The sequence below is a fragment of the Pelophylax lessonae genome (assembly GCF_965119305.1).
Source record: "Pelophylax lessonae genome assembly, chromosome: 3".
In the NCBI taxonomy this organism is placed as follows: Eukaryota; Metazoa; Chordata; class Amphibia; order Anura; family Ranidae; genus Pelophylax; species Pelophylax lessonae.
In genome coordinates this window covers 360,377,682-360,397,740 of record NC_138770.1, presented here as the reverse complement: position 1 = coordinate 360,397,740, position 20,059 = coordinate 360,377,682, and the positions used below count along the sequence as shown (strand labels likewise).

Genomic DNA, 20,059 nt, shown 5'->3' with positions numbered 1-20,059 from the left:
AAGCTGTGCAGTTCAGTCTTGTGGGATGAATCAGTTGAGTAATGTCTCATTTTAAAAGAATATCAGATCAATTGAATTCATGCGTTGCTCATGTTTTATGTGTTTAATACATTTTTTTTATTATTACTGTTTATCTTCATTTGAGTTGAACTCTTTTTATTTATTTATTCATTTATTTATTTTTTCTGAGTAAAAGTCCTGCCTAGAATCTGAATCTACAAAATGCCCCCTAATACATTTTTAACCAGTTAGTGGACTGGGGGATTGCAATTGGCAGGGAAAAACCAGAAAGGGGTACAGAAGAAGCTTTTCTAGCTAGCATATCGGGCAGAAGGGAAGTATTATAAACAAAATTAGGAAGACAGAACACCTACTGAAAGAATAACAAAACAACACAGTCCTCGCTCACTTTATGGACCTTGTGTGTGAACTGGTAGGCAGTCATGTTGGAACAGGAAAGGGCCATCCCCAAACTGTTCCCACAAAGTTGGGAGCATAAAATTGTCCAAAATGTCTGGTAGGCTGACGCCTTAAGAATTTCCTTCACTGGAACTAAGGGGGCAAAACCCAACCCCTGAAAAACAACCCCACACCACGATCCCACCTCCACCAAATGATTTGGACCAGTGCACAAAGCAAGATCCATAAAGACATAGATGAGGGAGTTTGGGGTGGGGGAACTTGACTGGCCTGCACAGAATCCTGATCTCAACCTGATAGAACACCTTTGGGATGAATTAGAGTGCAACCTAAGGACTAAGACTGAAATACCATTAAAGTTCAAGTGCGTGTAAAGGCAGGTGACCCAATACTTTTGGTAATATAGTGTAAGTGTAAATCATCTAGTTCCAGTGAGAATTATATAAAAGGGATTTCCTCTTGCTTATGAGAGATTTCTTCTTACTTCCTGTTTTGTCTCGGGAAGGGAAGGGAAGTGAAAGCTCCCTGACAGGACACAGAGAGCAAACAAAACCCTGACAAAGGATCTCATCCCTTCTCTACGCTATCCAAAAATACATTTAAAAAAGTTTAGGTTTTAAATACAATTTAAATCTTTTGTTTCATGCAGAATAGCACACAAGGGTCAACAGCTGTAGGAAGTGATATGGAACATGTTACTAAGCCTTTCCAGAGTCCACGAGTTAAACCAGAATTGCATCCAAGAAATACATGTGGCATGCTTCACACTTGACCACAATTCTGGCAGATGATTATGTTTTCTTCTTATTTACTTAGCAATTTCAAAATCTGAAAAATTGTACAAAGGACTAACCATAATTACACCAGACAGCTAACAGACACAACATGAATGGGTTAGAAGATTGTCAGCATCACTTTCTAATCACCAACACTTTCTGCCCAATATAATATTGGATTGTAGCATAATGTGCTGGGTAGTATATGGCCACAACACTAGGAAGAAAGAGTATGTCACAAGCGGGTTTTCATATTCCTCTTCAGGCCAAAATATTTGTGCTGTTGTATTTTTTTATTCCAAAATGAGTAATTAAAAAAAACAGGAAATGTATTTATAAGCACAAGGAATTAGCCCTTATATCTTTAACCGCATCTGATATTTCCAGGAGTGTAGGAGGCACTGCATTCAATAGATGCTCCCCTTTCCCAGGCCCAAGGTCCTTGCAGCAGCTGGGAAGCTTTGTGTCAACTACCAATGCAGATTCAGCACTTCCAAAAGTTTTAGAGATATTTGAGAATATAAGGTCTATTTCTAGCACAAAAGGATAACCTAATTGATAAAGATGGCCAGCCTGATTTATGGTTATGTACTTACCTTTAGCCCTGATGAGGGGGGAGTTCCTTTGACCTCCAAAACGTATTGGCGTCTTTTAACACAACATCAATAAATGAATTTGGTCTTTTATCTTTTGATCTGGTTCTTCTTCCATTTATGCAACACTCAAAGCTAGTCTCTTTAGTGGGTATATTATGTAAGGGTTTACAACCACTTTAAATTATAACACAACTAGAAAAATGTGGGTGTTTTATATTTAGCTCATGTGTAGCCTTAATTCTTGCATACAATTCACAGAAAATAGAAAGTTTCCTAAAGCTTTTCAGTGGCCTAAGCTTTTAGAAAAGAATGCAATGAGCCTATTCTTTCTTTTCCCTGTGTAAATCCATTCATTTTAAGATATGTAGCATTCCTAGTAAGGCACTGCACCAACAATTCAGCAAAAAAAAAAAAGCTTACATAAATACACTGCCAATGGATCTTCCAGAGTTAAACAAAAACTTCTGGTGTTCAAGTTGGACAAAATTCTAGGTTTCTTAAAAAAAAAAAAGAAAGCAAACATATTTCACAGATTTTTTTTAGTCTAAAAACACAGTTCTTTTGTAAAAACAAAATGTCCTCAATTGACTTAATTTGAACTTCATTTCAGAATTCCTGTACTAGTCTTGCATTTAATGTTCAGCAACAAAGTCCACTGCCTAACTCTGTCCAACTTGTTGTCAGCCATGCTTTTTGCATATTACATCAACAGTTGCATATGTTGTTGGGCAGGTATACAAGTGTATCTCTTATAGTATACCAACTACAAGCTAGCATCATGTTTTAACAGGAAAAAATGCTGGAAGTATCAATGGAAGAAGGAATGTTTACAGTTTTTGTGCTCAATTAGGCAAAACATAATAAGAATACATATATATATATATATATATATATATATATATATATATATATATATATATATACATTTCATTTTTTAATGTTTGTTTATTTCCACTGTCCATAAAGTACACTTGTGTTACTGGGACCCATTTCCTTAAATGTAAATGTATTATTCTTAAATTTTGCTAATTAAATCAAGAGCTAGATTGGCTACTGTGGGCACCACATTACTTTGTGGTTTTATACATAAACCTCACTGATTATCATATCATATAAAAAGGGTAAAGAATAAACGTGGTTCTAAAGGCTGAAAGTTTTTTACTTTAATGCATTCTCTGCATTAGGGTAAAAAACCCTCAGTGTGCAGCAGCCCCCCTTATACTTGAGCCAGGTCTTGATCCAGCGATGTGCACGAGAACAGTGGCTTTCTCGGCTCTCTCCCTCCTCATGGGCTCAGAGACAGTAGCAGTAGCCATTGGTTGCTGTTGAGGAAGAGAGCCGAGCCAAGGGGGGTGGGGCAAGGCCGGGCCATGCTCTGTGAGGAGTGAGCCTGCATGAGTGCCCCATAGCAAGTTACTTGCTATGGTGGACCCCCAGTGAGGGGAGGAGCCAGGAGCACCCGTGGAGTTCCAGAGAAGTGGAGTACTAGAGCAGGTAAGTATGTGTGTACTATAACTTTTTTTTTTTTTATCCAGAGAAAACTTTATTAACGTTTGGTCCAGTACAACAATCCAGTTATTATGCAAAATCAGTCAGAATCATTACATTTCAGTTCCATAAAATGCCAGTAAAACCAAAGCCATTTGAATCAACTTGCCGTCCAGAATACAGACATATCGGAACAGCATGAGCAAAGTACTAAATTTAAACATTATACAACATTTAGCTCTAACAGACTGTCAATGACAAGATCCACCGGGGCAAGTCCAGGGACGTCCAGCCATGGCGCCCATAACTTTTTGTATTTATATGAACATCCCTTGTGTTGGCAGTTACGTTTTTCCATCTGTAAAGTATCTGTAAAGTATTACCCACTGCAGTAATTCATTCCTTGACTGTAGGAGGGTTTTCCAACTTCCAATGCACTATTATGAGATTACGGGCCAAGAATAAAGTTCACACAATTGCCTCTCTAGTGTGATTCTCCCATTCAAAGTCTTCCACAATGCTAAGTATGCAAGGTTTGGGATCCAGGGGTAAATAAACCTGGTAGACTCTGAATAGAGTGTCCACCACCCCTCTTTAATACATGTGTAATTTTGGGCACCTCCACAATAAGTGAATCAGATCACTGTGATCTCACTTGCATCTAGAGCACATTGGGTGTGTACAATAACTTTAAACAAAATAATTTAAAGTAATAAAGATTTATTTGGAAAGCATCTTAACACCTATGTCCATGTACTAAATTGTATACAAGACACATCGCTGCAGGCATTAGCTAATTTAGTGACCCTTTCCGATGTCAATGGAGGGTAACTTAAAGGGTAACTTTATCCCCCCCTCCTTCCTTCACAGCAGCATATACTTACCTATCCTCCTTCTGCAAAATGACTTGTTAAAACTTAGACAGTGCTATGGATGCCTTTCCTGCCCCAATGTGACAACATTAATTAAACAAAGCATAAGATACCATAATACCATATTAAAATGATAGATCTGTCAGACAGGAGAAGGGTAGTAAGTCATATGCTCATCTGTAAACCTAAAGCCCCGTACACACGTACCGATCGTCGTCATACAAACGTTCGTCTTTTCTCCCCGGGATGTCGGTGTCTGTTGAAAAGTGCAAAGACAGCACAAGGACAGCACAAGAATTTTGTCCGCAGACTTCAGCTGACTGCAGAAGTGATGTCATGTAATGGTTAACTTTCCCTGTGTTTTTTATTTTCTGAGCATGCCCAGTCTTGCAAATCTGCGGTCTGTCGGCTGATTTCTGTACTGACAGGCGAACAATCGTCCGTTCTGGTGTCCGCAGACAAAAATTTTCATGTTTGCAAGAAAGACTCTTGTCCGCGCATTGTGCGCAGACAGCTGTCGGAGGCACCATACTAACACGCGTACAATCGGCAGATCTTTCGTCCGCCGACGTTTGTATGACGACGATCCGTACGTGTGTACGGGCCTTAAGGGAACCACAGATATTGCTTTGCTTTTAATGCTGAACAGAGTGGCTTAGGAGCAAAGAAAGGGTGAGTATATGCTACTCAGTGTTAAGTGACTGTTTTACATTGCTCTGCATTGACAAAAGAAATGGTCACTTTAGGCAACTTGATAGAATAGTTCTAAACATAAAAACAATAGTCTTTGGCCGGAGTTAGGCTTTAACAACCTTTGAAGGTGTAGCAGGATTCCCAGCCATTTTGCTGGATGTGGGTCAGCCAGAGTTACCGCTAGCAACAACAGCACATTTAAGCATGTTCTCCAAGTGTGAGCAGTGAGACAAGAAACAGTCCGGCATCTTTGGTTTTGTATTTATTTAGGAACTTAGATGGGAGTAGGGAATGCCTGAGATACTCCTCTGGATTAACTATACACAATAGAATGGGACACTGAGAAAAATTCCTCTTGATGCTGACTGAATGCCAGTAAAAGCCCATTGGCGCTACTTAGCTCTGACTTGCTGTCTGTGAACTGAACTGACTTCTGACACTCCCCGGTGATACAAAAGCCCTTTGCACTGCTCCCTTTAGCCCTCCCGGGTGAGGTAGCTTAACTGTGAATACTGCTGTAACTCTTAACTCTTCAGGGCTTAAATTCTGGCACCCCTTTCTAATATTCTACACAGGCTAGCTGGCTCCTGGATCCCTCTGACCTTCCGGAGTGGTCCCCTATCCTAGGCAGACCCCGGGGCAGTTTACAGTACTCATGATACTGCTTTCTTGGAAACTCCGGCCCCACAGCTCCGCTTAGTCCTCAGCACACTGGATCCCTCTCTGCAGCTCAGCTCAACCCTCTGTCCTCTTAGGCCAGCCACCTAGGACACCCGTTCCACGCTGACAGGAGGAGAGACAGCCGTCACCTCCCTCCCGGGACTCTGCCTCCCGCTAAAGACCATCTGTCATGTGCTCTCCTCAGACTTATACCCCTTCCCAGGATGCCTTGCGGCAGATTCTGCCCTCTCTGGGATAGATACAGGCCCTGGTATGCTATTGTCCAGGTTTCCTCCACTGTCCAATAAGAACCCTCATTGGGTGCAGTGGGGCGACTCCCTAGGTCAACAGTCACACCTGAGGACACATGACAGCCTAGCTAAATAATTGCACCCTGCTGATAAGCAGACAAGGTCTCCCCTATAGGTTACCTAGCACCTACCTAGGAGGGTGCTACAAAGGCATAAGGTTTTTATGGTTAAGAAATTCAAGCAGCATTCTTCACCATTGCATAGGTTGAAGTTTTTCTTTAAAAATGGAAAACCCTTTTAAACTAAAATTACATTGCTATACTTTAAAACCAGACAGCATATTCAAAGTCCTGGAAACTGTTGCAATTAGTCAATGTTTGATTTTGATACATAAACATATCATTATTAGTTTCTTTTAAAAACAAAAACTGTTTCCAAAAAGTGTATGATTTCTATTTTGGGTGCCCTATGTTCCCAAATAATTGGTGCAATGAGGACAATGTTTCCATTGCCCATTGAGGATTTTTTCTATTTATGTTAGGTTTTGGTGATGGCATTTATTTGGCCAGCTGGATACAGTGAATAAAATTCCATTCTATGTAATGCTATTCACCATAAAATGTTCAGTGTTTTCATAGTAATAAAAAGCAATCCCCCTTTTACACACTGGACTGCAGGTGCTGAATGCCTTCACTGATAAAATACTTAAAACACATTCAGTTCTCAACTGTGATTATTTACGTTCCTCATTGATGCATATCACAATAAACCTACTAGTTGTTTTTTATTAATCAGATTTACTTTACCTAACTATACAGTTAGCATGTATAGCTTCATGATACGGCTTTAAAAAAAAGTCTTCATTCTTTTTAAAATTACAGTTCCTGGCCTTTCTGCTGATTTGGGAAGCCCTCAGGCTTAACAGGTGGCAGAGAGTTTCAGAAGTCATACGTTTCAAAGTCTGATGTGATCTGATGCCTTTAACCTTTGTTTGCTTTAGCCAGTCATAATATGAGTATTTGTTCATGGTCCAATGTCAGATGCCAAATTTGAAAGTTCAGAATAGTAATATATTCACAGAACTGAGTGCTTTTATTGCCTTTTCCAAGAGTACAAATCTTCAGACCAATGTGGTGCAACTTGTAGTCAGGATGACAACAGGGGTCCCAGCTTCTGTTTTAGGGCCCTTAGTTTGTCAGGTTTGCTGCGCATTGCACTAGGAAACCCACCTTTTTATGACTGTCAATAACCAAATGTTGAGTTTTAATACACCATAGTATTGTTAGCCTCAGTTTAGAATATTAAGCACAGCTTCATTGCATAAGTCTACCTGTAATGCCATTTGCAGAAGGCATACCCCTTAAATTATATAGTATTTTGTAACACATCGCTATTACAAAGTATGCCATCTGAGAAAAAAAAACTGCAACACTTGTTAGTTTTTATTATCATCACTTTCTTTAGTGATCATTTTAAAGCCATACTAAAGGGACCTAGTGTCAACAAAAATCAGTGCAACTACAAACATTGCCTCTTGGCAATACAGTCATTTGTGAGACCGCTGAGCAATAACAAGGGTCTGTATACATAGGGGTTAATTACAAAAAGGAAATAGACTGTTTACTTTGCTTGGGAATTTTCTCTTAGCTTAGTGATTGAATTAAAGCTCTGCTAATGTGGTTGATTTTATTTGCAAAATGAATTTTTACCATATTCTCAAAGCTAAGGGGAAATTCCTTTGCAAAGTGAACAGCATGTTCATTCCCATAACCTCCAATTGGCTGTATAGCACTAACCATAATGTGATAAGCGCTGCCAAGTGCTATATATTTTCTTCCAGGTAATACCAAGATTTTTAATACTTGAAGGATTTTTTTCAGTATTAACACATTTTTTTGTAGCAGCACATGTAGCCACTATGAAGCCTAAAGCTGGCCACATATGGATCAAAATTTAGCCAGTTCTGCAGGGACCAGTCAAATTTCCATCAATGTATTGGCACTGTAGTTGTACAAAAGTCGATCTCCCAATTGACCCTATGTACACCTGCCCTGTTGGGTTTTTCCTGCTCGATCAGTGCTGCAGGCTATAGCTGGCATTGCTGATCAGTGTATTCTGACAACAGAGCTTTGAAAATACAATAGCTCAACAGGAAGGATCCCCCCATCTACATCAAGAGTTTTGATGGAGGAATCAAGTCAGTTTTTTTTTTTTTTAACTCAATCCGAAGCCTCAATAGCGCTCTGCATTATTGAGACTTCGGATTGTCTACTCATTTATTAATTGAGCACTGGTGATTGGGACTGATAACTGTACCCATATAATTATGGATTTGCTAACATATGTGGATGTTTTGTATTATTTATTGGTATTATTACATTATGCAAGCATATTGTTTTGCGGATTTATATAGATTTCATTTCAGATTGATGTTTTACTGTATGTATTAATTATTTTTTGCATCATATATAATTCAATATTTAATTAATTGGATGTTCTCTTACTGGTTATATTGTATCACATGAGCATTTTACCACAGATTCACATAGTTGTTTATTTTAGGCTCCGTTTCCACTATTGCGACTTGTTGTGCGAATTGACACATGTCAAGTCGTACAGCAAGTCAAAAGCCATTAATTTCAATTTGGGCCGTTCTAACTGCTGCGACTTGAGTCGCAGCGACTTAAAAAATAGTTTTTGCACTACTTTTGGGCCGACTTCAGTGCGACTTGTCCCTCATAGAAGGAAGGTCGCACTGAAGTCCCCAGAAGTAGCCGCAAACAAGTCACACTACAAAGTCGCACTAGAAGTAGCGCGACTTTGTAGCCGCAATAGTGGAAACGTAGCCTTATAGTTCATATGCGCTGCACTTTCTATATTCATTATCAGGAACGATGTTGGTTGAATATAGTCATCCGAATCCTAGTAGTCACAAACACAAGCACCTTATATTCAGTGTGTTTGTATATTTTGGCTTCATGTTGAATAAATGCTGGACCGGCAGCAATAAAGATTATTACACAATTGTACAGTAAAGGCCGCAATTCCACCAGAAACATATCTATCTTTGAACTCATGGAAAAGTTGTAAAGTTTGCAAGAACAAAGTCATCGATTTTTTTTGCCAAGGGCTATTTGTTCTTCTGATTGCTATCACTTTCAAAGTGTATTCAATTGCAAATACTTTAATAAATAACCAGCTATTTGAAGTGATAAAACTTAGATTTGGCTTTGTCTGGGTACAATTGCAGTAATAAGTGAAACTGAACGAAAGTAACATCTGGCAAGATTAATATTGACACATACAGAAATGGGACACATAAGAATATAAATTTGCACTCATTATTTCCTAGAAAATTATTACAATGCTGTTATCATTTGATCATTAACATTAAATTAAGTGCTATGTATTTTTACAGGTGCCAGAAGTCAGTATTAAAGATAGACAAAATATTCTGCAAATCAGAATTTACAGCTAAAGACGGTTGCTAACAGATAGTGAGGGAATAATGCCAGTGCCACCATCATAGTCGCAACAATGGCAGTGCACATAGGCAGGGTAATATACAAAACAGTACAAAGAGGTTCCCCAGCACAAGCACAGAGCGCGTGACCATTGTTGCTTTTTTGAATTTGGTGCAGACACACAGTGGAATATCTGGACTTCTGGTCTGTTGCTGTACCTCTAGGGGCTGTCTCCAGGTGAGCCTGCTCTATGGTTCTGCTTTCATTATACAGGTATATGAGCCACTTTCTTCCATTGGTCCAGTTCTGATACTCACGTGCCCATTGTAGGTATTTTTAGCTGTAAACAAGGGTTAGCACGGGCACCCTCACCAGTCTGCAGCATGTAGTCCCATTTTTTATGCCTTCGACACATCATCTTCAGGAGCAATAATGCTACCCATTATAACCTACTGACTTTACATTGCTTTTAACCATAAAGCAAACACACACACACATCATAGGTTGAACTGGATGGACTGATGTCTTTTTTCAACCTCACTAACTATGTAACTATGTAACATTGATCTTGTTACATAGTTACATAACTTTAATGTTATTCACTTAAAGTGGTTCTAAAGCCAAAACATTTTCCCCCTAAAGCGTAACTCCACTTTTGGAGAGAGTTAAATCTATGTACATTGCAAGGATTTTAACTTTGTTGCAGATTCCTACCTTTTGTTGTTCTGCAGAATTCCATGTGTGTTTCTCTGTGCTCATGTGGGAAAGGGTTTTATAATTATCTATCAGCTGTGGCATCTGCAGGGCACTAATGAGAGAAGCTGCTGGGCCTGCATTCCTTTAGATGTGTTCCTATTGGGAGTATCTCACCAAAAACAACATTTTTGTTCCAGAAGATGCCTAATATATGACTTGTATCTTAGTGTAGACTTCTGGGAAAATCGGTGGGCCAATCAAACAAGCAGGAAATGATATTTCTGGGGTGTGGTCAGTACACATTCTGTATACAGAACAGCTCCAGGTAGCCCTATTGCATTGCATTTTCAAAAAAAATGACAGCAGCTTCAGATTGAAAAGGAAAGGTAATTTTTAATAACATTCAATTACAATATGATTTGTGTCACAATTGTATACGCTATATTATTTTTTCTTTTTTTGCTATTTTTTTCTCCCAAAGAAAGTGGAGTTACCCTTTAAAGTACTCCTTGCATTAGGATAAAAAAATGTTTAGGTAATAATATCACCACCTCGTCCTCCTTTATACATAACTGAGGTCCTCATTCGATCCAGCACTGTCCCCATCTGTAGCTGATATCTCCTCTCTTACAGGCTTTGCTGAGGCAGCGGGAGCCACTGCCTTTCACTGCTGTCAGCAAAATCCTGTGATGAGGGAGTGGGGGTAGGGCCAAGCCCACTGTCTGTGTCTATGGACACAGGCAGTGTCGCTCAGGATCAAGCCTACCAGTGTGCCACAATAGGAGTCAGCTTCCTATAGTGGCACACCAAGGAGAGGGGGAACCAGGAACAGGGGTGGGCCATGGGGGACCTCAGAAAAAGCACAGATCAGGTATGTATAATATGTTTGTTTGTTTTTAAATCTAAACTTTACAATCACTTTAACCTGTCACTGGTCATAAATATATGGCTTATTGGTAAATGTTCCCATAGAAACCCAGATAGTTTATAGCTAGGAACCACATATACCTGAGGTGCCTTGACATGGTACTGTGGCTTCTAGATGTATCTTGAAATGTATGCAAATGAAAACTCTGTTTTTTACCTGAGAAATGGAAACTAATTGGTTCATTTTTTTATGTGGCTTACTTGAAAGTGTGCTGTGACCCCTTTTCCCATCCAACTGCTGTTTGCATCATTCTACAGTATGTTGTGTTATAGATGGACTCTCTATGATCTCCTATGACCTCAGAAGCAGCTGTCCTCTCTTCTAATGTTATCTCTCCCATATATAAAAACCTCAGCACATAGGAAAAGGCTTTGGATTATTTTTAGGTAAATCTGGAGAGGGGTGGGAGAAGGGTGGTTGTTGCTGTTAGGTAAGATGTTCGTTCAATTCAGTGCCATTTACAATGTAGATGGTAAAGTTCTACTGTATTCCTATAAAAACTCAATGGAATTTCTGTTCTTAACACTACAAGTGGCATGGTTCAGAATCATAGCATACCTAGATTGCTAAACACAGTACCTCTTCTTTTGGAAAACTGTTTTCATAATTTGCTGTGTCTATAGGTTTGGTTACCATCCAGCAAAATTAAAAAAAATATTCAAAAGTAAAGCAAATGACAAAAATGCCACATTTGTAAATGCACTTTTCCTCCAACTACATGAATCTTTTTCATTCTTCAAACTTTTTAAGGCACATTTCTAGAGTATAAAAAGGGTGCAGAAAATAGGATAATTAAACAAACAACACTATATAGTCACTATGTTTAGTAATTTGTTAAATATTGGTTAAGTATTACATGAAAATATAGTTTTTAGTCTCAATTTTCACAGACCATCAGAAGTGGGAATTTGACTGCCTCACTGATACCTAGAAGTAAAATATGTTATCTTCAAAGTAGTTTTCCCTTTAATGCACTTCATGAAAGGTAATTTTCCACCTCAGCATAGTTTTCTTTTTACCCTGCCAAGAGAAAGGCATAGTTTTCTATTGCTATCTCTGTCGATAAAATATCAATTCATAAATTTATAAATGTATTTATAGATGGTATATTTTGTGCTGGGGAGCCGTGTTGGTTGAGGTTCACCAGAAAGTGAACCCGTTACCTCAGTTTCTGGAAGTTCCAATAATAAAGAATTCTGAGCTAAAATTAGGGAATATGAGCAGTTTTATAGCACAATTACTTCTTAAAACTTGGCTGTCAATGGTAATTTGGAATTTATAAGAATGTGTTAAAGAGGAAAACCAGTCTAAGCTTTTATAACAATGAAACTGGTTTAATTACTAAATATAAACTATGTTTTTTTTTTCTATGATTACTGGTAATATGCAAAATAGCTGGATTCAACCACAGCTGAAATTAACCTCAGTAAGTTCTCTGCATTGTGCCCACTGTAAGATTATTGGGAGTCAAAGCCAAATAGTGGCTGTGCCCATCACTAATAGCTAAAGTATGCTGGGAAAGTGTTACACTACTGACCATTTTTTATATCTCTGAGTGCTGAATGGATAATACTTGCATTTGCATCTAGTGTGTGCCTGTATAATCTTCAAACAGTACTAGTCTAAGCCAGGGCTTCTTAACCAGGGTTCCCTGGAACCCTAGGGTTCCTTCAGAGGTTGACAAGGGATCCTTGAGCAATGAGCAATTCCTGCCTCTAAGATAGGTTCCCACTAACACCATTGATCTTTTTAGCCATCTGTAAAGGGGTAATCCTTCCCAGTAGCCCCAAGTATTAGGAGCGTTCTTCCCATTGTTCATCACACTAGTATGTCATAAGTTGTAGCTATAGTAATTTTTAATGAAATAAAAAAATAGTGCGCTCAACAAAAACCTATTACATGGAATTGAATAGGATAATAAACAAATAAATATATATAGATATATAAAACTATATATACAGTGTAACGGAGTCGCAATCGTGGTCCAAAGTGACAATAAAAATATATTACTAGTGCAACACCAGCAAATGGACAACTGTGAGAAAAACAGTGCAAATGAGTTAATAAAACGAAAAATCAAATTTGTGAATATTGTTACAATGCACGCAACAAAGTCTCTGATTATGGTGAGATGATATTTTATAGTGACATCTTCCGATCTTGTAATCCTGTGACTACAAACCAACACCACGTGATCCAAAGTGCTTAGGGGATGAAGTGGCCCCTTACCGGAATCACTTGGGATAATAGGTGAAGTGACCAGAAATCTCACTCTTAATATATACGGTGTCTGGTGTCACCCGGTGGTATATGGGATTCTTACCGGATAATCTAGGAGGGCAGACTTGGGACCCAAGGTTTGGTGTATAGCTTCCTAGGTGGGATGGTTCACAGAATCGGCTCCAGCTCAAAGAATGAATAGTGCGCTTCCTCCCACAATGGAATAGGGGCTCACTTGTACAGCCGGTGGTACCTATTAAAAATGCAACTCCCCCAAAGATAGGAAGACAGCCAATAGTGCATTAACTATGACAAAAAAACGTTATTCAAGACAAGAAATGCACTTACATGACATAAGGTAATACACGTGACAATAGGTTCCTTCTGTAGAACGTGGCCACCTGCAGCGCGGACCGCGTGATGTGACGGCGTGGCAGCTCCTCCGACGCGTTTCTCCCTATGAGGCGTCAGCTGGGACTGGAGGCACCATTTGCTGGTGTTACACTAGTAATATATTTTTATTGTCACTTTGGACCACTATTGCGACTCTGTTGCACTGTATATATAGTTTTATATATCTATATATATATATTTGTTTATTATCCTATTCAATTTCATGTAATAGGTTTTTGATGAGTGCACTATTTTTTTATTTAATTTATTCTTTTTATCTGTAGTGCTGCCACATTATTCACAGGTTAGCGCATCTTTTTCTTTTTACATATAGTAATTTTTAGCAGGGGTTCCCTAAGACTGGAAAGTTGTTTCAGTTTCCTCTGTGTTGAAAAGTTTGAGAAAGGCTGCTCTAAGCTGGGTATTAACTCCTTTCTTAGGGCTGGCACAAACAACTTCCAAAATGACATCCTGCCAATCAGTCTCCTATCCACATTGTTACTGTTGGGCTCAATGTGCACTATGTCATGCAAAATCGACACGCTGCATTGACACTATATTCCCTATTAGTAATTCATTTTTTGCATATGGGTCCTTGAAAAAAGCAGAACATCAATAGAGTGTTTCTGACTTTTCATATTTTATGAATACCATTTTCTTTTTTTTTTAAATGGACAAAAGTAGAAGTGTGAATACAACAGCACGTTATCAACTCTTCATCACACACATCAAATCCTGGATTAATTATTTTCTAATATTCCTTCATGAAATTTAGAAAATGCAATGATGGAGCAGATATAAAATGTATTTAGTAAACTAATTCTATTAAAGAAGGTATTTGAACACAGTGATTGTGAGAGGACTTAGTAGAACTATTGTGTACTTGTCCAGTATTTGTTGAAATTAAACAATGCGTTCTTTACTTTTTTTTTTTTTTTAATAAAATATATTTCACTCTTTACAAGTACTGTATTTGGCGAGCACTTTTCCCTGGAGGAAATAAGTATCAATTTCTGAAAAATAGAATAATGGGCAACTTGTTTCCTAGTCTGAAAAGAATAGCATTTGAGACTATGGTCCTCTGTTTCATGAGCAGTTGAAACAAAGTTCATTGGTAAACACAAATTTGGAAAATATGTAAATCACGTTCACATAATATATAACGATGGTATTGCTGTGTACAGACGCATATTTATATATAATTAGATAATAATTGTATTATTTATTTTAATTTATTTCAACAAGTTCCAGTAAGCTTCCAATAAGTATCCATAACAAATGTCCTTTTCCATTGTGCTTCACCTTAACAGATGACTGCAATGTGTGGATTCTTGGTGTGGCATAAGATCCATGCAGACTAGCAGGAATGGCCAAAAACGCATGGGCCAAAAGTCATAGCTAGACAGCTGTGGGCAGTTTAAGAAAATTTGATTCAGAAGCATATTCCACCAATTACATGCAGGTGGAAAATAGGGTTGCTGATGTGTGAGAGAATCCAGCAGAGAGAACTATCAGCAGACCGCTGACTTGGCTTTAGAGGACTGATCTGTAGTTAACTGTTAAATGCCCAACCATAGTCTAAACAAAAACCCATGGTAAACATCAAAGGCCTGCCTGGGAAAATGCATAAAAATATATAGTTCTTAGTGCGCATTCTAAAAATATTTGTTTTAATATTTTATTAGGCATATTGATCTAATTTAACCACTTAAGCCCCGGAGGATTTGGCTGCTAAAAGACCAGGGGTTTTTATTGCGATTTTTTACTGCGTGACTTTAACGGACAATTGCGCGGCCGTGCGACGCTGTACCTAAACGAATTTGACGTCCTTTTTTTCCCACAAACAGAGCTTTCTTTTGGTGGTATTTGATCACCTGTGCGATTTTTTGATCATGCGCTATAAACAAAAAAAGAGCGTAAATTTTGCAAAAATAACAATATTTTTCACATTTTTTTATATGAAATTCCCCCCCAAAAAAATGTAAAAATCAAAATTTTTTAACATTTTCGGCCAATTTGTTTTATGCTACATATGTTTGGTAAAAAAAAAAATTGCAAAAAGCGTATTTTGATTGGTTTGCGCAAAAGTTATCGCGTTTACTAACAAAGGGAAAGATTTTTGTCATTTTTGGTGTTTTTTTTCTTAACGCGTAATGGTGGCAATCTGCGATTTTTTTCGGTACTGCGACATTGCGGCGGACAGATCGGACCCTTGACTGACATTTTTGACACTTTTGGGGGTACCAGTGACATTACTGCAGTAATCAGTGCTATATATATGCACTGTTACTGCAAAAATGACACTGGCAGGGAAGGGGTTAACTTTATTGGACAGGGAGGGGTTAAGTGTGTCCTAGGGGCGTGCTTCTAACTGTGCAGGGACATTGCTATTGGTGTAAAAACAAAGATCAACAGTTCTACATAGTAGAACCGTCTGATCTTCATTTTTACACAGGGAGAATGACGGGCGGCTTGTTTACATAAGCCGCTCCACCTTTCTCCCTTCACAGGAGCGATCGTAGTGTGACCGGCGGACATCGAGTCCGCCGGTCACACGCACTGACTTGTCTGTGAACGAGCCGCGGCGGGCGCGCGCCTCGGCGGGCGCGCGCCCGCCCGCAATTGGCTCGCAAGTCAGTGACAGGCGAGTGACGTATCCATACGTCACTCTGCCTGGCCAGGGCTGACCGCCGCAGTATATAGTCGTGCGGCGGTCGGCAACCGGTTAGTATCTTTGGACCCTTTTGATTTCCCAGATATGTGCCCAGACAACTATAGTACCTATCAAAATGGTTCTCATAAGTCCATTTCTTAGGAGATTTTCACCTAAATATACGAGTATTTATGTTACTAAACCTCAACATAACTAGTAGTAATGCTAGTAATATTTATATATGATAATTAATGAGAGAACAAATAATCAATAGTGCAACAAGAGCTTAGCTACTGTGCTGTGAAAAGATTTTTTGAAACAAAAAGCTCCTAATGAAATTTCTATGACAACAACCTTAAGGCCCCTTTCACACAGGCGGACTGTTCAGATCCGCCTGTCCATTTTTTTTGGCGGATCTGAACGGCCCCCCCATGGATCCCTATGGGGCATCGGATGTCAGCGGAGACATGTCTCATTTTCTAACTGTTTTTCACATGATCTCCTTCTCAAAAATTAGAGAAGTACCCATGTTGAAACTAGTGTTTGTATCTAGAATACATATGTGTGGTTTTTAAAGGTATTTAAAAGGTATTTAAAGGTATTTGCACACCATGCTTTTCTTCATAATTTACTGGTTCAAAGGTCACACATATTCTTGGCTGATGTGCTTTGCTTTGGCACATATGAAAAAAAATAAAACAATTTAATGTGTTGTTGGTTATTGATTAGGAGACTGAATCACTGTAGCAGATTTTTAAAATAAAAATAGTTGACTAATCATTTTCTTTTGATTTTTCTTAAACCATACATTTATTAAGTATACTTTTGTATTTTAGGGCATGGCATTCTCTCTGGAAGAGAGACTACAGTTGGGTATCCATGGCCTTCTACCTCCCTGTTATCTCAGTCAAGATGTTCAGGTTTTGAGAGTGCTCCGAAACTATGAGAGGCAGAAAAATGACCTTGATAGGTAAAAACCTACTTTGTTAGCAGTATATTTTCTGTTTTCAAGTATCTTCTTGAAATTGTAGAACAGCATGCAAATATTATGTGCTACTCCATACTGTGCCACACATACCTTTAGGCCCATCAGTATGATGTGCTACCTTGATTGCCAAAAGGTAGGGTGTCTGTATTGGCAGCATTTTGGGTGCTACAGGTATGTGTAAGCACTTTAGGTGCACTTTATACCTGACAGCAGTTTTTATTTTAACTTTTTTTTTTTTTCCAAAAGTTGCCTCAGACCCTGTTCACACCGCTGCAACTTGCATTGCAATTTGACAGTTCCAAATCGCATAACAAGTCGCAACCTGTTGTCGGCAATGGAGCTGTTCAAATCGGTGCGACACTGACTTTGCAGTGCTGCACCAATTTGAAAAAAAGGTTCCTGCTCTATTTTGTGCGATTTCAGGTGCAATTTTCATAGACATCTGTCCATGAAGGAGCACAGATGTCATGCACGACACACCTGAAATCACACTAACCAGCGGCTTTGAAATTGCTACTTCAAGTAAAGTGGCACAATTGCACAGTTGCATTCCATAGCAACGAGGGCTTCAGGTTCACGGGAGTAAAAACTGAAAACGAAAACTTCAGATTCATAAAGGGAGAATAATCCACCCGCTGAAGTTCCTTTTTTTTTATTTTTTATGCAGACATAGTTCTACTTCACCAATCCATTACACTCTAAAAGTGTGGTAATTAGAACACACCTGCTGGTAATGCTGGAACATGCCTCTCACACATAGAAACCTTGATGAAAAACTACCAGTACAAAAGGCTTCTCACAGATACCAATTTAGATTCAAAACTGCCAGGGCCGTTTGAATATGATTAGTGACAGGGGTGGACTGACAACACTCAGGGCCCCCAGACCAAATAAAGCAAAGGGTCCCCCTGTAAGGCCCCATGCATAACTCGGCCCTGACCACCACCCGCCCCTTTCCCCACCCCTACATTTTGTACAAAGTACAACTTCTGCCCTTTTTTTTTTTTTTTAAACACTGTTTAATAACAGAATCTCTTCACATTCAACAGTAAACAAGATACAGGAACTGAAGCAGGCAACTCCAATGGGACCTGGAGGGGGGTCTCTGTCTAACACAGGCCCTCTCAGTGGCCATTAGAGAGTCTGTTAGAGAGAGACCCCCCTCCAGGTCCCATTAGAGACTAAAAATTAGTATAATGGGACGGGGAGGGGGGTCTCTCTAACAGAGGTGCCCCTTTCAGTGTCTCATTGGAGAGTCTCTGTTAGAAAGAGCCACCTCCAGGCCCCATGAGAGACTGCAAAGGAGTCTAATAGTACCTGGAGGGGGCTGCTTTATAACAGAGTGTACAGTGAACACCTTCATTAACTCACGAGACCCCCTCCTTGTGCCATGACTCTCACCCCTGCCCCAACCTCTTACAAAGTAGAAATAAAACTGGCACTGTGTAGCGCTCGGTTAAGGTCTTATCTCACCTTCCTCTTGGCAGCAATCTTGGACATGTGCAGACTGCTGTCTCTTATAAACTCTGTTTGCAGCAACACTTGCCTGCTGCCTGGGCACCGCTTAGTGATGATGTTGCACACCTGACTATATATATCACCTGATAGCTTGCAGTCCTTGCCCTTGTGTTTGTGCTCCAAGGTGCATCACTGCTAGCAGTCTTCTGGTCTCCGTATTCCTCCATGCAAGACCTGGCTTGGCTGACGACTTTCTTGACTCTCGATCCCGCATCGGCAGACGACCCCACATCGTCAGACGACCCCGCACCGGCAGACTACCCGCTACTGGACTTAACCCCGGCTTGGATGACTACCCGCTTCTAGACTGCATCCCGGCTTGGATGACCACCCGCTTCTGGACTTGACCCTAGTTGTTCCTGATTCACTCCTGCTGTGCGTTTGCTGTTGCCCTAATAGACTGTTTTATTTTACCTGCATCTCCATGTGATCTGGTTTCCTGGCTTGCTGACAGTACACAAGGGCCATGAATCCTGACAATGCAGGTGCTCCTACGCTCCCCATGCTGGTTACCAGGATCGATCAACAAGATCACATTTTGGGTCACTTCGCTCAGGCGTTGCAGACATTGCTTGAACGCACAGCACAATTTTCTCCTGGTGCTTCTAGGCCAGTGGTTCCTCTTGCTGCTGCTCCTGTTGCCAGCTGTGGCTGGAGTAGCTGAAACCAGAGGGATGGCTGGTTTAGCCCCCCTCCCGCAGTGCTATGGAGATGAACCGAGTCAGTGTCATGGCTTCCTAAACCAAGTGGGCATTTATTTTGAGATGGTTGCTCAGGCATTTCCCTCTGACAGGTCCAAGGTGGGCTTACTAATCTCGTTGCTCTCGGACAAGGCCTTGGCTTGGGTGAATCCCTTATGGGAGAATGATAATCGTGTGATACTCGATTACCCGAGTTTTGTTGCCTCCTTTCATAGGGTATTCAATGTGCCCGTTCGCTCTGCCTCTGCTGCTAAGCTGCTCCTGTCCTTTTAACAGGGTATATGAACCGTTGCCGAGTATGCCATCGAATTTCATACCCTGGCAGCAGAGGTGGGCTGGAATAATGAGGCTCTGGTGGCTGTCTTCTCTCATGGTCTCCCTGATGCATTGAAGCACAAGATTGTGGCCAAGGATCTCCCTGACAAGCTCAAAGCTCTCATTTCTTTCCTGATTTGGATCGATACCAGGCTCAGGGAGAGATCATTGTTTAAGGAGCTCCTGTGCAGGCCTCCTACCAGATTGGCTCCTACATTTTCTTCCCCACCAATTCTTCCATCACCTCCCACGCCTCCTGGGGATGGTGTGTCTGGCTGTGAACTCATGCAGCTGGGGTTCACTCTTCTTTCTGAGGCTGAGTGAACTTTTTTTAAGGAGGGAGGGCCAGTGCCTGTATTTCAACCTTGGTGGGCATTTCCTGAAATCTTGTCCAACCCGTCCAGGAAACACTCACATCTAAGGTCCT

At 40.0% G+C, this 20,059-nt stretch overlaps 1 protein-coding gene across 1 annotated transcript in view; it reads left to right on the top strand.

Annotated features, from left to right (window-relative positions):
* Positions 1-20,059, top strand: part of ME1 (malic enzyme 1) — a 399,810-nt gene that overhangs the window by 52,339 nt on the left and 327,412 nt on the right. The window contains exon 2 of the mRNA XM_082250089.1: positions 16,947-17,080. Within this exon, the coding sequence (XP_082106215.1) occupies positions 16,947-17,080 (134 nt within the window). The remainder of the gene's footprint in view (positions 1-16,946; positions 17,081-20,059) is intronic.